Below are 21,319 nucleotides of genomic sequence, written 5' to 3'. Positions count from 1 at the left end.
GTTTTTGTGGGGGAAAAAAGTATGAAAGAAGTTTTTTATTAATGCTTTGTAAAAAAAAAAATGAATACATACACATTATGATAAAAAAATATAATTTTAAATATATATTTTTTTATTTTGTTTATTCATTAATTTATATTTAAACACAATTATATAAACTGTATGCAGGCAAAAAAAGAGCTACAAAACAATATTAAATATTAAAAAAATATTTAAAGATTCAGATTGTACTGGGCAATACACAGGTATATCAATAATTACCATTTCATTTGTAAGAAACAAAATTTTATGTGTAGTAAATAATTTTCTTTGCTTACCTGACAGATTTTTAAAACTTTTTAAAAAATGTAACTTAAAAGGTTAAGTCATTTGTGCATTTAAGGAAACTGTAAATCTCGTGTAAAGTTTTAATTAATTTAAAGTCTTGATCAATCCTAGTGTGCTAACACAGGTACCTGAAAACTCTGCATACCCCAAGGTTACCAAACGCAAAGACTGACACAGAGGTCAGACCAAAGACACACTCACGTTGCGTGTCCACGTCAGTCGTTCTGTATTGTAACCCATCATTGTCATTAGGCATGTAACAAACAGGTTCCACTCCAGGTGCATGCTGGGACCTCCAGGGGCGTTGTAACTGTTGTACCACTTGACCAGCACTTTCATGGCAGTGTCCTTGGGTAAAATAAACCTGATGGCCTGCAGGCAACGTTTGACTGTGGGAGTGAAAGAAAGATCAGCTGTCAATAACAAAAAAGTCACTGCGCCAAGGTTTGGTCTCTAGATAAGGCTTGAGTGCCTCCTTGTCAAGTCACATTTATTTATATAACAGCGCTTTATATAATACAGTTTGTTCCAAAGCAGCTTCACAGTATTAAAGACAAAATAACACTTCAAATGTTCAATAACAATGTTGAGGTTGCAAAGTTCATCAATTATGAAATTAGTTTGATTCAGCTGTAACGCAGCTCTAGCGTAATCATCAAACAGCTCAAAGTTTGTTCTCATCCTATAGTGTCAGTGTAGTCAAATCGATAATATTACTGAATATTAAGTGTCTTTTAAACCCCTGCAGTCCTCTTGTGAGTCAATATGATTGTTCCAATCATTTTATCATTCACCAGGCAAAAATCACTTGGTAAGTAACAGCACACTTTTCTTTAAGGATTCGACTAATCATTCATGTGTGAGATGAAGTTTAATACTTGTCTAAATCACTAAACCCAAGTATAACCAATTGTTCAGCAAACACCACTAATATATGTTATTTAGTCAGCTGTCCCCAGAGACCTCTGATGAATTAATACCATAATATTAGATTAACATTAAACATTATTTTTAGGTCGATAGAGGGTCACTTTTCCAACTCTGACCCTCGACGCATGTGGCAGGGCATCCAGGCCATCAGTGACTACAAACCCCCCCACTCCACCCCCGCAGCCACTGATGTCAACTTCCTGAACGAGCTAAATTACTTTTATGCTCGTTTTGAAAGAGACAACAGAGAAACTGCCACCAAGCTCAAACCCTCAGCTGACCACCCACCAATCACACTCTCCTCCACAGATGTCTGCAAGGCACTGAGCCGGATCAGCGCACACAAGGCTGCTGGACCAGACAACATCCCTGGACGTGTGCTCAGGGCATGTGCGGAGCAGCTCGCTGGGGTTTTTACAGACATTTTCAACCTGTCTCTTGCCCAAGCAGCTGTACCATCATGCTTTAAACGCACTTCCATTGTGCCAGTGCCAAAACACTCTAACCCGAGGTGCCCTAATGACTACCGCCCTGTAGCACTCACACCCATCGTTATGAAGTGCTTTGAGCGGCTGGTCCTGGAACACCTAAAAGACTCTCTACCATCCACATTGGACTCACACCAGTTTGCCTACCGCAGCAATAGGAGCACAGAGGATGCCGTTTCCATGGCACTGCACTCTGTGCTCACCCATCTGGACCATAAGAACACGTATGCACGCATGCTGTTTGTTGACTTCAGCTCCGCATTCAACACTGTAATCCCATCCAAGTTAATAGCTAAACTTGGAGACCTGGGCATCAACACTTCAATGTGTAACTGGATTTTGGACTTCCTAACTGACAGACCCCAGAATGTTCGTTCAGGATTCACCTGCTCCACATCCATCACACTCAACACTGGCGTACCACAGGGCTGTGTGCTAAGCCCGTTTCTCTACTCCCTCTTCACCGCCGACTGCAAGCCTGTGTATGGATCTAATTCTATCGTCAAGTTTGCGGACGACACTACGGTGATCGGGCTCATCAGCAACAACGATGAGACTGCCTACAGGGAAGAGATCCAGCACCTGGCCACATGGTGCGCTGATAATAACCTGCTCCTCAACACCACCAAAACGAAGGAGCTCATCGTGGACTTCAGGAAAGAGTCAAGAGGCACACACGACACCATCCACATCAATGGAATGGCTGTTGAACGTGTCTCCAGTTTCAAGTTCCTGGGGATCCACATCTCGGCGGACATGTCGTGGACGACCAACACCTCCAGCCTGGTCAAGAAGGCTCACCAGCGCCTCTTCTTCCTGAGGACACTGAGGAAGAATCAGCTCTCCTCGGCTATCCTGGTGAACTTCTACCGCTGCGCAATAGAAAGCATCCTGACCAACTGTGTGGCAGTGTGGTATGGGAGCTGCTCTGTTGCGGAGCGCAAGGCACTGCAGCGGGTGGTGAAAACTGCCCAGCGCATCACAGGGACTCCACTGCCTGCCATCGAACACATCCAGAGGAAACGCTGTCTGCATCGAGCTCGCAGCATCCTCAAGGACTCCTCTCACCCAGCCCACAGACTGTTTTCTCTCCTGCCCTCCGGCAGGCGTTTCAGGATCCACCGGACCAGGACCAGCAGACTAAAGAACAGTTTTTTCCCCAGAGCTGTCTCTTTATTGAACTCAAACCCCCGTTGATCCACTTCCCTCATAAACTGATAACTCTCCTACCTCACATCTTCCTTCACTTTGTTATTTGCACTACCGACTGTTTATCACAGTAACAACTGTTTACATATGCATCTTACACTGCCATATCTTAACTGGATTATGCTCATTTGCACTGCCGACTGTATTTATAGTACCAATGTTTACATTTGCATTTTTGCACTGTACTTCTAAATGTAATATGCAACCACTTTCCACTGCACTTTACACTTTTTTTCCGGATAGCTCTGTCCATAATTTATTGCACTACCCTAATCCACTGCTATTCCTCATATTAGCCTAACATATTATTGTATACCTCTATCTGTAAAATTCTGTTTATAGTAATAGCCATCTGTATATTGTATTCATAGTACATATTCACCTGTAAATTCTGTTTATAGTAATAGCCATCTGTATATTTATTCACTGTACATATTCACCTGTAAATTCAGTTCTGTTTATAGTAATAACGTCTCTCTATTTATACATATTTATACATATTCAGTACATATCCATGTCCTGCACTTACGCATCCATTGTATATCCTGCACTTGCTGCTATTGCACTTCTGGTTAGACCTAAACTGCATTTCGTTGCCTTGTACTTGTACTTGTGTAATGACAATAAAGTTGAATCTAATCTAATCTAATCTAATATCGCCCGCCCCCATGTGTGTACATCAAAAATAAGAGTAGGTGAAGATAATGGAGATGAATGTTCTCCGCGGAGGTGATCCTATAGAAGGGTGCACACGGAGGGGGCCGCAGCTTCAAAAGGACACAGCCGGAGCTGGAACGCACATCTGAGCGAGGGGGTGGAGAACAGAGGAGAACCGAGCGAAGGAAGGGACACTACACTTGAGGGGGTTTATAGATGACTGTTTGCCAAAGTGCTTGACTGCATGACACGGGGGCTACAAGACCTGATACAGAGGATGTTGAGATCTGAGGGTGGAGGGATGCATGGGGTTTGGTTTGGTTGGATTTCAGGAGCAAGATGACATTTTTTGAAACGTGATATGGTTTGTTAAGCAAAAGCCTTGTTATGTACCATTACTTGAAACTATTTGGGGGGGGAAAATCTGAAATTTGACAAATGTTATATTCAAAATACCTTCAAGTATGGAAGCACGTTTCAGAGGAACAGAAAAAAGGTAATTGCGACTTATCTCAGAACTGAGTTTATACACTCATCGGCCACTTCATTAGGTATACCTGTTCGAATGCTCAATAACGTAAATATTTAATCAGCCAAACACATTTAGGCAACTCAATGCATTAAGCCATGTAGACATGGTCAAGACGATCTGAAAGAGAAATTCAAAGAATATGGAAAAGTGATTTTAAACGTGGCATGGTTGTTGGTGCCAGACGGGCTGGTCTGAGTATTTCAGAAACTGCTGATCTACTGGGATTCTCACACACAACCATTTTTAGGGTTTACAGAAGATGGCCAGAAAGAGAGAAGATATCCAGTGAGCGGCAGTTCTGAGGGTGAAAATGCCCTGTTGATGCGAGAGGTCAGAGGAGAATGACCAGACTGATTCAGCTGATAGAAAGGCAACAGTAACTCAAATAAACACTTGTCTCAGCCGAGGTCTGCAGAAGAGCATCTCTGAACGCTCAACACGTCCAACCTTGAAGCAGACGAGCGTCAGCAGCAGAAGACACACCGGAGATACTCCTGTCAGCTGAGAACAGAAACTGAGGCGACAGTTCACAGTTGTGGTAGGAGCAAAATTAGGCATAAACAACATAAACATGGATCTATCCTGCCTTGTATCAACAGTTCAGATAGTTCAGATCTGCAGCGACTGTGTGATGCGATCATGTCAATATGGACCAAAGGAATGAGGCATGTTTCCAGCACTTTGTTGAATCAATGCCATGAAGAATTAAGGCAGTTCGGAAGGCAAATGTGGGCAAACCGTTACTAGCAAGGTGTACCTAGTAAAGTGGCCAGTGAGTGCATCTCACAATTCTGACTAGGGTTGGGCGATGTCCCCTAAATTGGCAGTTGACGATGTTTACAGTAAAACATTGTGATGGTCGATGATATCGTCGTTTGGGGGGTAATTAGGTAAATAATTTACTATATCTCTTTACATAAATACTATTTTCTACTTAAAACTATCATTTCGTTATTTTCACAAACCCAATAATGACTCATCCGCTAGGTTGCACATGAGGGGGAAAAAATAGCTTCCTTCCACTTAAAGAGTTGTGCTCTTTTTATTTTAATATATCTCTTTACATAAATATTATTTTCTACTTAAAAAAAAATTTTTTTTTTATTTTACTAACCCAGTGTTTTTATGTGAATGCTGTTTCATGTGAATATTACCACAGGAGTGAAGCACAAAGCTTTGTTTAGCCTAGAAAGGAAATAATGGTCAGATACCACTTTTTCATTCTGTTTTGCGATCTCGATCTGGTCACTCGATTTTCTGTGAATTTTAACAATAGCCCTAGTCCATTTTATCCCAATGGACATTGACATCTCGTTTCTTTCACAAATCTTCACTCACGTCGCACCCATTTTCGCAGGGGATTATAAACGTTTCTTCCTTTCGTTTGCTTATAATTAAGTCTATTATAACTATTCACATCCTTTACTGTGGTAAAGTATAAAAAACACTGTGGGACGAATACCTTTTAACTTCAAATTTTATTTAACACAGTTTGTTCTTGTTATTAAACTTGGTAAGGCGCGTCAAGTTTGGTTTATTTGAATAGCCCATTTCTCACACACACACACTGGTGATTTTAGTTTTGTTTTCTCTGGCAGTGAATAATCAAACATTGCCTAAATGTCTTGACCCTGTGGAAGATAAAATCCGCTCTTCAGACCTTTTACAACAAGTGTTGCTTTGCAACATCGGGAGAAAACATGAAGATGAAGATATTCGAAAAGGTGTCTATCCAGCTTTTGTCGCAGATCGGTAGGCTATATGACGCATCTTTGCGGGGAAATTGTATGAATCAAATATTTAATTTTCTTATATTCTTTAGGTTACCATTATTTACTGAAAATCGTTTAAATGTTTTATAGGCTGTGTTGTTTCACTGACGGAAGTGCTAAAATAAACACGCATGCTTATGGATGTTTCAGCCTCAAATCATTTCAAAATGTAGGCTATATATATCTGGCATAGCCTACAGTATTTAAAATAGCATATGCATTAGTTACATTGTCAATTTAATTTACAGAGCAATCCCTGCTAAGTTTTCAGTTTAACTAATACAATAGAAGAGGATTAGTGTGTGTCGCACTCACAACAGACTCACGGGGGCGTGGCATCACGATGGTGGCGCTCCATCGTGATGTCGGTCAGCCATCACGATGGACAATGATATCGTCCATCGGCACAACCCTAATTCTGACTTTTATTCACAACTCTGACAGGCAATTCCCAGTTTGTATCTTGCATTTTGAGTTAAAATCTCACAAGTGTGACTTTAAGTTAATATCCCTTTTAAGGTGTGCCTAATTATGTGGACAAAGGACTGTTTATATCATGAAATGCGCTTTTCATTCAAGAAATATTTTGGTACATTCATATTGATGCACAAAATCATTCACAAAATTAATATTCTGTTAATTCTGAGAAAAACCAGAAGCACGAGACAAACTCAAAATCACAAGAAATAAAGTGAGAATTGTGTGCTAAAAACTCGCAATGAAAGAAAAGTCAGAAATGCGAGACAGTAATTCAAAATTGCGAGAGATAAGCAAAGTCAGAATTGTTAAATAAAAAGTTGCAATTACCTTTTATTTTTTATTCCATGGGCTTATATATTTAAGTGAGAGAATTTTACAGGAAAAAATATTTAGTGATGTTTTGCCAAGACATGCATAACTATCACTACTCCTCATACTTCCAAAATATTAAAATTAGCATGTAATTTGTCCCACAAGCTTGTGCTAGAGACGTGAATGATTCCTCAAACAGCTTGTTGAGGAGAGACACAAGGCACAACCCTTGGTCATTTAAAAGGCTAAAGAGTTTGTTCATTCAGCCGTACAAATATCAATGACCTAAATATCAGTGACCACATCCAGCGATAAAGTATCTACATTCAAGGTATGAAATCTTCACTGATTAAAGTACAATCCCTGCAAAACACGTAAACTTAGCTTTTGTTCACAACTAAACGTGAATTAGGGATATCTAAAATGGCATTTTCCACTTCTTTTATTTTGTGTTATCATTCAGCGTCACATCACCACACTCTCAATGACTTTTCCTGGAGCTTAATTAGCAAACAAACTGCAAAAGGTCAGGATGGACCTGAATAAAATGCCACTTTATTAGTGGTACAAAGCCCACCACTTTCAAACCAAAGCACTTATTAACAGGAAGCTGGCATTAATTGAGAAAATTGTAAAGAAAGCTGGATGATAGATGTCGAGCACAATCAGTCCAAGACGAAAGGCCAAGAAAAAATTTAATGAATCCGCCACGGGAAACGATGAGAGCGGTGTTTGTCCATTCAAAAGTCACCGCCGTGATGCCAGCATGCTTCGGGTGGATGCTAGGTGGTGAACATTAAAATAGTATAAAAAAAAAGTCAATAGAAAAAGTAATAGCAAACGGCTCTAATGACATGAACAGACCCCAAGCATGTATCATGTATACGTCCTGAAATAATTATAGCAAACACATTAGAAAAGGTCAAATGTCTAAATGTAGAAAGTGGCAGGAATGACTCACAGTTTTACTTTGCAGTAAAGCACAAGTGCGTTCATTAGTGACAGATCCTTGGGCACATCATTTATGCCAAAACAATCTGGATCAGAGATTTACAAAATAACCACAAAAAAATACTGATGTGTCACATTGTGAGTGTGGCTGGAAAAAACGACGTTTAATGTCGTCATAGTTTTTGTTCATCAAGAAGATTATTAAACAAGTTTAATTTAATACTATTTAATTATACGGTTAACAAAAAAAATGGGAAACAAATATATTGCCATAATGTACTAGCAAAGGTAAAATCCAATCAAGTTCTAAAATTAATGAATATGGCATGACAAATTATTCTTTACAAAAATAACACTTAATAGTTGTTAGTTAATGAATTGGCTATCATAAACTAACAATGAGCTAAATCTTTTTAAAGCATTTGTTAACATCTTTGTTAAAGTTACTTAAAAGAAATAAAATAATTTATGTGTTGTTCATGTTAGTTCATAGCCTGGTCCTACCAGACTCTCGTACATTTCATTTGTTCAGAGAGTCTGGCCACTCTCCATTAACAAGCGTTTACTTCCTTGAAGGCGGGTCCTCTGTTGAAGTTTAAAACTATTGGATCTGCCCAGAGCCACTCTGGATCTGCCATAACCAATCGCTAATATTTGGTCGTGACGTATGTCATCTCAAACTAGCGCATGACATCAATGTCATCCTTCTCAGCCACTCCCTCTGTTCGCTGATTGGACCGGAGAAAACCAGAGAATATACCGCAATCCCAGACGGAGAACTGAAGGAAAATGAAAATTGAGCCGAAGTACGTAGGAGGGCGGAGCCAGACTAGTTAGTTCATAATGCATTTAATAATATTAATTGACTTGGGGGGATTATTAAGAGGCCATGATTGATAAGGGCCAATGGAGGGAATGTGGTCAGGACACCGGAGTTACACCCCTACTCTTTTACAAGAAGTGCCATGGGATTTTTAATGACCACAGAGAGTCAGGACCGTTTAACCGCTCATCCGAAGGACGGTTACTGGTTAAACCGAAGGACAGTTTATGGTTACTGAATGAGGTTTGTGTTAATTTTATAAAGGGTAAACCCAAGTGTGAACACCCAAATTTAAAAAAATTATAATAAATGCATGGTTTGCACCAAAAAAAACGGTCTTCAACAGTAAAAATAACTTTCCTGTTTTAAAATTTTTATTTTGTACTCCCCTACAAAATCACCACACTCATTCTAGAATGATTAATTCTTTCCAAATATAGCTATTCAAGTCATCATCTTGTCTCATTCCTGTACTTCTTCATATCTAGTGTGACCAGATTTGTCATGGTGGTTTAACATCTTTTGTGGTTTGATTAACATTAATGTCACAGACAGGTATTTTAGGTTGCTGTTACTTTAAGACTGAATGCTTGGATCCAATATACTGACACACTGAGCTGTTTCACTTAAGCCATAACCATTTTACATGAGATACTCCACGATTTGCATTTTGACAAGTGTGTCTGTATTTGACCATTCAAGCGCAAAAAGAACTGAATTCGGGATTGCGTGCTTCTGTTATGCGTCATTCAGCAAGATTATCTTGCATATTAACTTGATAAACCCTTTTTGAAGATCCTTGATAAAATGTACACACACGCTTCTTTGACATCTTCACGTCTGACTTGATCTCCTCCACACTCTCTAATAACGCGCCTTCACTAACAGCAAGTTAATCGTAACGAATTGTGATTGGATGGTAATTTTGTCCTCCAAAATATACTATGACGAGATTGGTTACCATTGATTAGGCTATTCTCGAGTGACAGAAGACTGCTACTCACTTTTATATGATCTCCTAGCAAAGTCAATTTAGGAAAGAAGGACACAAGATGATTTTTTCATAATAACTTGGGACACTAAAAATAGAGCTGAAATATGGGACTGTCCCGGGAAAAACAGGACGTCTGGTCACCCTATCAACCATTTATATTACAGAAAAAATATATTTTTTAAATAGTTTTGATGGCTTGTTGTGCCTTTTCAAACACGCAAACAGCTTGTGACTCAGCTCAGTGCTGCATTGGAAGCGATGCATCACGCTGTTGGACAGTATTTATCCGAGTGCTCTCTCTTACCCAGCTCTGAAGTGGCCACCTCAGGAATGGTGATTCTTAACATGGAACCGGAGCTCAATTCCTGAACAAAAGAAAAGTGAGAGGCGGATATTAGCAGCACATACTAAATTAGCAATGCCACCGCAGACATCATCAAACAGAGTCCAAACCTACAGGCGTCACACGTTGCTATTAATATCTGGTCGAATTTAGTCAAAAGCAAACAGGCTTCTGTTGTTCCCTTTGCTCAAATAAATTGAAAACAAAAGAGCAATTGCATGCAGAAAATTTCCAGCGGGCATTCTACAATGACTTGGATGAAAACAAACCTTAGACGCTGGCTATTTTTAAAACCCTTTCTCTGAAGCATATCATCCCACATAAGTTGGTTGTGGCGAGATTGCTTTGACAGGCCTGCGAGGGGATTTCTTCTGGTAGGACATGTCGTTCAGTGGGAAACGACAACGCAGAGGGGCTGACTGCAGGGGAGCAGACTTTATTGAGTCTTGTCAAAACAGTGACGGGCTCCTGGTGCACATGTCTGAGCCGCCACACCATGTCGGTCATGTCCTGTTACTGTGGCAGCCCTCAATTACAGCCGGGCACTGAACGACAAAAGCAATTACCAGCTCCGGCATTTAGCAGCAGTGGTCAGCACAAACACAAACGCAAGCATCTTGACCCTCTCTGACATTTTGAAAATGCATTTAGAATGCAGCTGCTACATTTATGTACAGACAGCGATATATCGAGTGAGTCAGGACGATTCATCAGAACATATATGGGCATTTTGAGATTACCGGCATCGGACAAAAACTGTGCCCACTTTGCTGAATAAAGAAAGAGTTATTCTTCCAAAATATACTGACATTTTATTGTGAATCTTGTGTAAATAAAGAGTGTAAAATTAATGTTAATTGTACACCTCATTTGTTATCAATGAATAAATTGTATTGTCCACTATTATGCATAAATTGTAAATAAAGGGATAGTTCACCCAAAAAATGTAAATGGTCATCATTTACTTAACTTCATGTTGTTCCAAACCAATATGAGTTTCTTTGTTCTGTTGAATACAAAATAAGATATTTTAAAGAATGTTGGTAGTCAAGAAAAAAATATATGATATTTTAAAAAAATACTATGGAAGTAAATGGCTATCGTGAACTGTCTGGTTACCAACATTCTTTTAAATATGTGACTGGACATAAGTCGCACAGGTATATTTGTGGCAATAGCCAACAATACTAGCCTGACGTCGTCATACTCAAATTCTAGTCAGAATATGAGTCTGATGCTGCTCCATTGGGCTGTGATTATGGGGTGTTTCAACCGAACCAGGAAAGAAAATGCCTCTGCACTCAATTGGATAGACCAACAACCAATCACAGTAACGGAGTAAGTGACGTGTGTTGAGCGACGCATAGTTGTCAACAGAACTCAACTGCACGCACGCTGAAAAGATGATGAGTGTAAACAATCTTTGCCGGTGTTGTAAAAAGAATTTAAGGATACACAGAGTACTTATCAACACCATCATCATTTCTGAGAGAAATAGTAAAGGTGAACGCATATACGAACAAGTTGTCCGTTTAGGATTAGAACGAATTCAACCCAAGCGCTCTTTGGTGACGTTGATGATTACGTTTCTGTTGATCATCTGTCCATCATCGTATAAAGCCCACCCTGACAATTTGATTGGTCCGAACAGCTCCTGTTTGGGCATAGTTGCTCCACAACAGATCAATTCCAGACCAAACTTCCCGACCTCAAATGTTGTGGGCGGGGCTAAGTTCGGCAGGCATCCAGGGTACAACAATACATTGTATGGGTCAAAATGTATGCCATAAAATCATTGGGATATTAAGTAAATTATTAGTAGTAGTAATAGGTGTTGCTAAGGACTTCATTTGGACCATTTTGAAGGCGATGTTCTCAATATAAAAAATGTTTGCACCCTCAGATTCCAGATTTTCAAATAGTTGCATCTCGGCCAAATATTGTCCCATCCGAAAAAATCATTAAAAAAAAATTACCCTTATGACTGGTTTTGTGGTCCAGGGTCACATATCTTCTTTTGTGTTCAACCGAAGACAGAAAACTCAAAGGTTTGGAAGAACCCTTTATATTTTGTAAATGCATGTTATAGATCATATTGTGAACAATTCATCTATGCATATGTTTATTTATTTTTCTTTAAATTATGACCTCTGAATGTTTAGTTAAATTGTCTTAACTTGAATTTCTGGAAATATATCAAAACTCACTTCTCTAATCATTAAGTCTGTTTAAATATTGCCCCTGCAAAATCTCGATAATCTGTTACAATCAGAAGTACAGATAATACGAATAATACGAACAATACATAATACGAATACAGAAGTCACAATGTCAGTTATATGTCAGTTATATGCAGATGACACAGTCATCTATGTATCAGCACAGACTCCACGCTTAGCTGCAGATATATTAACACATGAAATGACTGGTGTGTCACAGTGGCTGCAAAACAACTGTTTGACCTTGAATTGTTCAAAAACTGTCTCAATGTGTTTTTCAGTTAGAAGGAAGGAAATTAATGGTTTTATAATTAATATCAATCAAAAGGCAATATAGACAGTTAATTAATTTAAATATTTAGGTGTTATTCTAGATTCACAATTAAAATTTGATCTGCATGTAAAAAGGTTGTGTAGGACAATCAGAACAAACTTTTTGTTTGAATTGTTTTGAATTGTTTTTATTTGATTAGGCCGTATATACCCCTAAAGGCAGCTAAGTTATACATAAATGCAATGATCTTCTCACATTTATCTTATTGTGTGACTGTCTGGAGTCAGGTTTCTCAATCGACTATCAAACCAGTTACATCTCTATATAAACAAACGCTAAAAATCTTGGACAAGAAACCAGTTAGATGGCATCATTGTAACATTTTACAAAAGTATAATCTGCTTAGCTTTGAAAATTTTATAAATTTGTCTCTTATAAAAATGGTTTTTAAATGTATAAACAATCTTGCTCCAGATATCATATGCCAATTAGTAACAAAACAACATAGTAAGGGGATGACCACAAGAGGTGCATTCAATCAGAATTGCAGAGTACCGAAGAGGAAAACTAAATTTGCACAATCCACAATATCATTGTTTTTTATACCTACATTTTTTTTGTTGTTTGTGCAATTATTTTATTGTTGTTAAAAAAGCCTAACCAGGGACTGGGGCTGCAAATTAGCCTACTTGGTTACAAACATTCTTCAAAATATCTTCTTTTGTGTTGAGCAGAACAAAGAAACTCATACAGGTTTGAAGCAACTTGAGGGTGAGTAAATGACAGAATTTTCATTTTTGGGTGAACTATCCCTTTAATGGACTGCTGTCACTTTAAGACCGAATGCTGACCAAAAATGACAATAGATATTAGTCATAGTTTCTGTCATTCAAAGCTGGTTTTGATTTTCGTCTCGTTTTTGTCTGTGAAAAATGTTGATTAAAATATTGACAAATTATTTGTCAACGAAATTAACATAGCAACAGATTGAAAATGAATGGGCCAAAAAAGGCAAGTGAATAAAAACGTGTCTTTAGTCTTGCAAACTATCCCACCCCTGCTTTACTACTGTTATTAACAAGCTAACGCTAACTTGTCATGCTGGATAACGAGTACCAGAAGAGCTACTGGAGGGACGTCATGCTCCTCACTTCCAAACGGAACAAGAGTGGGATTTTGTAGTGACTTAACGTTACCCTGCTGTTGAACTCCCTTCCTCCTCATCAAGGACTCCAAGATGTTTTCGTTTTAGGTGCTGAATCACCACCGTGGTGCTCCCGTGCCATGCCATGTCTTGTCGCTTTTGCTTTTTCGATTTATTAATGGCGCTTTTCGACTGGTAGGGTTCGGCTCGGTTTGTTTTTCCGGTGCATGGAACGACAGGTACAGCACGGCTCGCCCGCTTCCACTCTGCTTTGCGCTGAACCATGCTTTTTTTATACTCAAACATCTCCGTGTCTTATTGAGGGGCATAATAGTCGCGCGACACAACGAATCGATAATGAAATTCGTTGCCAACTTTTTAAATGATCGATTCATTGTTGCAGCCCTTATGTGGAGCATCGGCTGCTTGAAATTGTAGCAATGTCTTTTCTGCATTGTCCCAGTCAAATAAACTAATAAATAATAAACAAATACGGAAGAAAAGATCTGTAGCTACTTCTGCTTCATTGGGACTTTTAAAGTCTGTTTTTACTTAAAGGTCCTGTTCTTCGTGATCCCATTTTTTAAACTTTAGTTAGTGTGTAATGTTGCTGTTAGAGCATAAATAATACCTGTAAAATTATAAAGCTCAAAGTTTAATGCCAAGCGAGATATTTTATTTAACAGAAGTTCCCTTTCAAAGCCTACAGCGAACGGCCGGTTTGGACTACATCCTGGTACTTCCTGCTTTAATTACGTCAGTAGGACAGTTTGTTGACTAACCTCCGCCCACAAGAGTACGCAAAAAAGGGGGCGTGGTCTTGTTGCTCTCCCACGTGGAGAAGAGGAAGTGTTGCGTTCGTAGAGTGTGTTTGTCGCCATGTCGTCCAGACGCTGTTATTTTCATCCCGGAGTCAAATCACCTTTGTTTGGCCTTCAGGGGCTGTAGTTTGAACGCGTTCATCTCCCCGTTATGGTAAGAGGCGTGACCTTTCCGGGCAACGTGCGCTAAGCTGCTGTCGAATCACAACACGGGAACCGCTGGCACAATCAGAACTCGTTACGCATTTCTGAAGGAGGGACTTCATAGAACAGGGAAATCCTCCAGCCGTTTTTAAGACAGTGAAAACAGCGGTATACAGATAAGTAAATTGTGTGAAAAATACTGTGTTTTTTTACACGCGAAACATGAACACATGTTATATTGCACACTGTTAACACAATCAAAGCTAAAAAAAAAACAGGAAAAACGGGACCTTTAAAATAAAAGCATGCATTATATATTTTATCTGCCAATTCATTAACAAAAGAGAATAATTATAGCTTAATAACACCAGCCATCATGTCAACTATCACCCATTTAAAAAAATATTCAGCTACTGTGAAAAATATTACATACAGCTAAAAATATTCATACTGTGTATCAGCGCATCCTAATTGTATAGCCCTCTTCCTCATCTCTAATAGAGCATTATAATGATTTCTGTGACCCTCAACATTAATATCAATTTGACTCTGGAATATCAAATGCTGAGAGGTGGTAAGAGGTGACGTGCTGCACTAACCAGCGTGACTCTGTTGCTGACGGGGTCTCTGAGGGTGTGGATATGAGGTGCAGCCTGCTGGAATGGAGAGTCTTCCAGCCATGATGACTCGTGATGCTGCGTCACGCTGCGGACCTCCAACACAGGGGACGGCATGCCAACCTAAGAGCAGGAGATGAGGAATCGGATAATAAAACACAAAAGCATTACAACATTAAACAGTGACGCAAGGTGTTGCACGTCCTTGCTCTGCATTTAAAGGGGTGGTTGATTATGATTTCCTTTTTTAACTTTAGTTAGTGTGTAATGCTGCTTTTTGAGCATTAACATAATCTGCAAAGTTACAATGCTCAAAGTTCAAAGCAAAGGGAGATATTTAATTTTAATGGAATGTAATTTTTAAATGTAAAAATGAAGATGCTTTAATTTCACGGGTTAGTGACATCACTAACCCTAATATTTACATAAACCCTGCCCCTGAGAAAATGCAACAGAGGGGGTGAGGCCATGTTGAGAAGAGGAAGTGGTAGAGCACATTTGGGAGTCACTCAATCTGCAGCATCCGTCTTTTGTGTTATGTATTGTATTGCAATAAATACGCAATGCGATAGCATGTCATAAAAGCAAGATGAACATAAGTTATAATAACCGACCGTAAATAAACTAAACTATACCTGTTCTATCTTCATGCAGCATATATTCTCTGGCTCTGAAGGCATCTTACAACAGTTCCCACAGGAGCAATTTATAGAATATGCTAATCGACTTAAAGATAGTTGACTCCACATCAGCTACATAAATTCATCAACTAACCATTCAGAAACATCCCGTCTCATTCTACATAGTCACTTCTTCTTGAGTCTCTCCATCATTGTCTGACTTTTCAGTGCGTGAGGTAATCGGAGCTGCTAACATGAGCTCTTGAAGCTCCGCCCTCTTCCTGAAAGGGGGCCAAGAGCAGCAACTCATTTGCATTTAAAAGGGACACAGTTCCTCTCTCTCAAAAAGTGACAATTTTAACATGCTATAAAAATTATCTGTGGGGTATTTTGAGCTAAAACTTCACATACACACTCTGGGAACATCAGAGACTTATTTTACATCTTGTAAAAAAGAGGCATTATAGGACCCCTTTTAAGTGCCCCTGTTATGCTTTTTCAGATTTAGGGCCACATCCATATATATATATATATATATATATATGGTAATGGATATGGATGTGGCCATAAAGGGTCATGTTTAGGCTTGCTGCGGTTACGGAGTCGGTTGCATTACAGTACATCAGATGTAACTTATAATGTGAAGAGAGTAACAAGAGATGACTGACAGGACGATGGCTGAAGTTATACCACACTCAGATAAAAGTATGAATGTTCTTTACTCAGATAAAGTATGAATGTTACTGACCGTTGTTTGAATTGTTTGATTATGTTACATCAAATTCAAAATAAATGTTATGAACATACAAGATATTATTTGGTGCTGTGATGAACCGTGCAATGCCGGGTTTGCCTTACACTGTCTGGATGAAGATATGGAGCAGAGACTTCGCAGCGAGTTGTGTTGACTTTAATGGTGAGTTTAATGATTTAGAGAAGAGAAAACTTCAGAATAATGTCACAGATCTCATTCATCAAATTGTGTGAGCAACACACGGCATACGTGTCGAATTGAGTACATGCACACATTTGGTCAAAGGTGTTTAAATGCCTGTTTGTGCATTAAATTGTGCCACCACAATTTAATGAAAAATTGGTTACTACGATAATGAGCTTAATCGCTTTAGTTTGATCAAAGTATTGTGTTTACATGACGTAAAGTTTAGTCGCAATGTTGCCAAAATCACATTATAAATCGCATTATGAGGGTGCATCATGTAACTGTATTGATTGACAAATATCTCATCTTGTAAATGATTGGTCAGTACCGTCGCTCCCTCTATACAGAGGACACGTGAATTCAAATTCGAAAGGGGAAGCAAAAAATGGGCGCGAATTCAAAAGCGATTTCAATACCCCGCATATTCATAGCGGCTCCCTGATGCCTGCAAATTATATACAATATAATTACCTAACTACATAATTGCAAGAGAAAGCAAAGGCATAGATTGAAATATATATTTACCCCCCAATCTCATATTTTTTCCTTCACCATGCTCATGATATCTCCTTTCCAAATTCAGAATTCGGCTTCAAGCACATCCCTAGAAATGAGTGCTTTGTTTTCGACGAGCTGTAAGCAGTCGACCAATCACAACAAACTGGGCCATCTGGCCAATCTGAGCAGAGGAAGCTCTCGGAAAGGAGGGATTTAGAGAATAAAACTATTCCAGACACTAGAGAAAAGAGGTGATGCTGTTTTTTGACCTTGGATGTGTGTAAATCTATTGTAAGAGACCTCAAAAACTAAATTAGGAACCTTAAAAATAACATAATAGGGGCACTTTAACATTCACTTTGCTATCAAAAAAGGCATGAAAGGTCTAAAATTATCACTTAAAAAGGTATTTGTGGCTGCTTTCTTGACCGTTATTGGTAGTAAATTACCGCCATAAAAAGGAACAAACTGTGAACGAAATTTGTCTGTCTACAGAAGCACATCATCTGCCCTTAATGTATTTCTCTGGCTTTGAAGTCAATAAAAATGCTGTTTGTGGTTTAGGGGACAATTTCAGAAGCTTTTATCAATGGTGTAATACTTCATGTTAAATTTCGTCTCTAAAAAGCACTTCTAACACAATAGTCATAAATACACTTACATTTGGTATGATTAATAATTTACTAAAGCACACTATCAATCATATAGGCTACTTGATCTCTGTTTCACGAAATTAGATTATCAAACCAGCCTCAAGTTGTGGGCCAAATTATTTTTGGTGTTTAAGAACAAAAATAATGGAGCAAGCCATATTACTGTGATTAAATACTGATATTGATCCATTTGTAAGAACAAAGTGGAAGGCCATTTGCATTAGGACATAATATCAAGAGTCCTCTCTAAGAATGTGATCTTGTCTTACATATATGACTCAATTAGTGTTTCACTAACTGGCTACAATATAACACACACACTCCCTCAATAAGCACATTGCCGTACCTCCTCCAGACGGCTCATATGCTGAACTGTGGCCCTGGCGGGGGTGCTGATGTTCTCCAGAGGGGTGATTAACTGCAGGTGCTGGTTCTGCACACTGAACGTAGGAGACAGAAGACCAGGGACAAACACTTTGCTGACCTGGAAGTAAAACAGTCATGGTTATTAGCTTAAAAACTGGATGGTTTTCGGTTACAAAAAGCATAAAACTGAATTACTTTGTAGGTAATGAGAATAATAATTCTGTTTATGTATATAAAGCAGGCGTGTCAAACTCAGCTTATGTGTACCTTAAAAAAGGCAGGCTGAAAATTAAGGACCAATTTTATCACTAATATTATTATTTTTGTAGTAGTCTTTATTTTAGGGCTATCAAAAGATTAATCGCGATTAATCGCATCCAAAATAAAAGTTTGTGTTTACATAATATATGTGTGTGTACTCTGTTAATTATTATTTATATATATAAATACACATACAAGCATGTATATATTTAAGAAAAAAATATAATTTTTATATACAAAACATTTATATTTATATATATTATAGATTATATAAATGTATATACAGTATATACATGCAAATATTTCTTAAATATATACATGAATGTGTGTGTATTGATATATAAATAATAATTAACAGAGTACACACACATATATTATGTAAACACAAACTTTTATTTTGGATGTGATTAATCGCGATTAATCTTTTGACAGCCCTACTTTATTTATAAAATTTTATGTAAAAAACATAAAATTTGTGCTGCAAACTCAGACATGTGGATTCGGACGGCAATTAAATTATCACACAACCTTAGTCAAAAAAAACAGTAGGTAATTCAGCCGGGATTTTTATGCGGGTGGTGGGAGAAAAACACTGACATTCTGGATTCGGACGGCAATAAAATCACTGACTAGTCCCTGTAAATGTCGAAAACACCTTACGACCCCAAACAATTACCGTCCAAATAGGGCTATAGTTAGATATATTCAAATATACTTTATAATCAAACTATCATAACAGTGTAACTTTAATCTGTCGACATGACACTGGTGAATTGCAGAGCTTGTGCAAACCTATCCACATCGCTATGATCAGATGCTTTCTTAACTGCTGTTTTCTCACCGCTGTCATTTGTGTTGTTAATTTTGTTATTAAGAGGAAAGCACACAGCACATATTTACATATTCATCTAAACGTCACTCTCAGCAGTATGGACAGCATCTGGATGTTCGTTAACACATCAAGCTTGCCACTTCACGATGTCTGATGCATCATTTTTTTTTCTTGTTATTTAAAAGAACACATTGACTTTTTGTGACTTTAGCTTATTCATTGTATCCCCCAGAGTTAGATAAGTCCATACATACCATTATCATCTCCATGCGTGCCAGTGTTAATTTCGTTGACGAATAGTTTGTCTCAATTTTCCTCAACAACCTTTTTTCACTGACGAAAACGAGACGATAACTAAATAAAGTGTTAACTAGTGTTGGATGACAAAAACTATAACAAAAATCAACTGTCATTGTCGTCAACAAATAAAAAACGAGACGAAAATGTTAGGGAGGGACGATAAGGGAAGAGATCCAGTCAGAACTGATGTCCTGTGTAATAGATGCGCACATTTGATTTGAACTGATCTAACGACTGGAAAACACAGCTCACGCATCCCCAATCCAGCGCTCCAGAGCGGCTCACAATCAATGAACATTAGCGCACATTTATGCCATGCAATTGTTTATGAACTAATGCTGATGAATAATGACAATGTTTACTTTACGATGTTTATATAGTAATATGTTTTAGACGGTTGTAACAATGCATATTTTATCTCCTAATCTGAATTGAATGAGCAGCTGCAACTGCAACAGAGGCGCATTTCAAAATAAGAGTCCCGGTGTATTTCGAGCTTGTTTATAATTAAAATTCACGCATTATATATTCAATTTTGGTTACACAAACTGTATTTAATTTCATTCCCATTTAATTTATAGTCAGGAGGAAAGACCAGTATTTGACACATATTTAATAAAGTATCAGGGTTATAATAGTTCACTAAAACCATTAAAAAAAACGTCATTATTTGAAATTAAATAAATGTTAACTGAAATTTAAAAATAAATAAATAAATAAATAAACAAACTTATTTGAAGCTTGAGCTTAACCTGATATGGCCTACTGATTAAAACAGAAATACAAAGTTATAAAAACTATACAGCTGTTTTTAAAAAACAGTTGGTTATGTAATGCTTAATGTATTACAATTGAACTAAACTCATTAGATTTTAGGAGACTAAATCTACTGAAGATTTAGTCGACTAAAACTAAAAACAATTCAGGTGACTAAAACTAAATGGCATTTTAGTCAAAAGACTACGACTAAAACTAAATACAAATTTGCTGTCATAATTAACACAAATTAACTCTGTCTGACGCACCCACCGCTAGCCTAGCTTAGCACAAAGACTGGAGGTAAACGGCTCCAATCATATTACGCAGCGCCTGAAAATAGTCCCCAGCACGCTCTTTGTGCAAGCAGGTTGTCACGTTGGTTATGTTGACGGAAGTTAGCCTATTTTCAGGCGCTGCGTAATATCATTGTGCCGCTGCACCCATGGTACGGCAGCAAAGTTCCTTGATCATTACGCAGGAATGAGAGTATAGTTCATAGTTTCCTATGAAAATCACAACTTTTCATTTTCCGTCGGTCTTAGTACACAATGTAACTATACACATCACAACATGTAAATAGGAAAATATTGGCGTCATTTTGTCACTTTTGAGCAGTAGGCTAGTTGGAGCCATATACCTCCAGTCTTTGTGCTAAGCTAGGTTAGCGGTGGGTGCATCAGACAGAGTTAGGGCACAGAGATGAGAATGGTGTGTATGGACTTATCTAACTCTGGGGGATACGGTGGATAAGCTAAAGTCCCAAAAAGTCAGTGTGTTCCTTTAAATACTTTTATGATCATGTTAGTTGATCGGTAACTTATAGTGGGCTGTGTGTGCCCACATGCTTGTATAAACACAATGCAGTGACAAAGTCAAAGCCAGCTGGATTTACAACACATAATTTTGTCCACTTCTCCCTAAAGACATAAGTGAGTGGCCGATCAAGTGGGAGAAGAATAGAGTAAACTTTATAGTTACCTACACAATGCGTGTTTGACGTAAGAACAGTACGTTTTCAAATTAGGCTTGAAAGGTTATATTTCCGATTACAAC

General features: G+C 38.2%; 1 protein-coding gene across 1 annotated transcript in view; it reads right to left on the bottom strand.

The window, feature by feature from the left end:
- Positions 1–21,319, bottom strand: part of anapc1 (anaphase promoting complex subunit 1) — a 107,813-nt gene that overhangs the window by 72,157 nt on the left and 14,337 nt on the right. The window contains exons 14-17 of the mRNA XM_079843584.1: positions 18,095–18,232; positions 15,020–15,160; positions 9,780–9,840; positions 529–716 (exon numbers count right to left, since the gene is read on the bottom strand). Coding sequence (XP_079699710.1) covers positions 529–716; positions 9,780–9,840; positions 15,020–15,160; positions 18,095–18,232 — 528 coding nt within the window. The remainder of the gene's footprint in view (positions 1–528; positions 717–9,779; positions 9,841–15,019; positions 15,161–18,094; positions 18,233–21,319) is intronic.

The sequence above is a fragment of the Gobio gobio genome, assembly GCF_949357685.1.
Source record: "Gobio gobio genome assembly, chromosome: 18".
Classification (NCBI taxonomy): Eukaryota; Metazoa; Chordata; class Actinopteri; order Cypriniformes; family Gobionidae; genus Gobio; species Gobio gobio.
The sequence above is the reverse complement of the archived record's forward strand: the minus strand, read 5'-3'. Positions and strand labels throughout refer to the sequence as shown.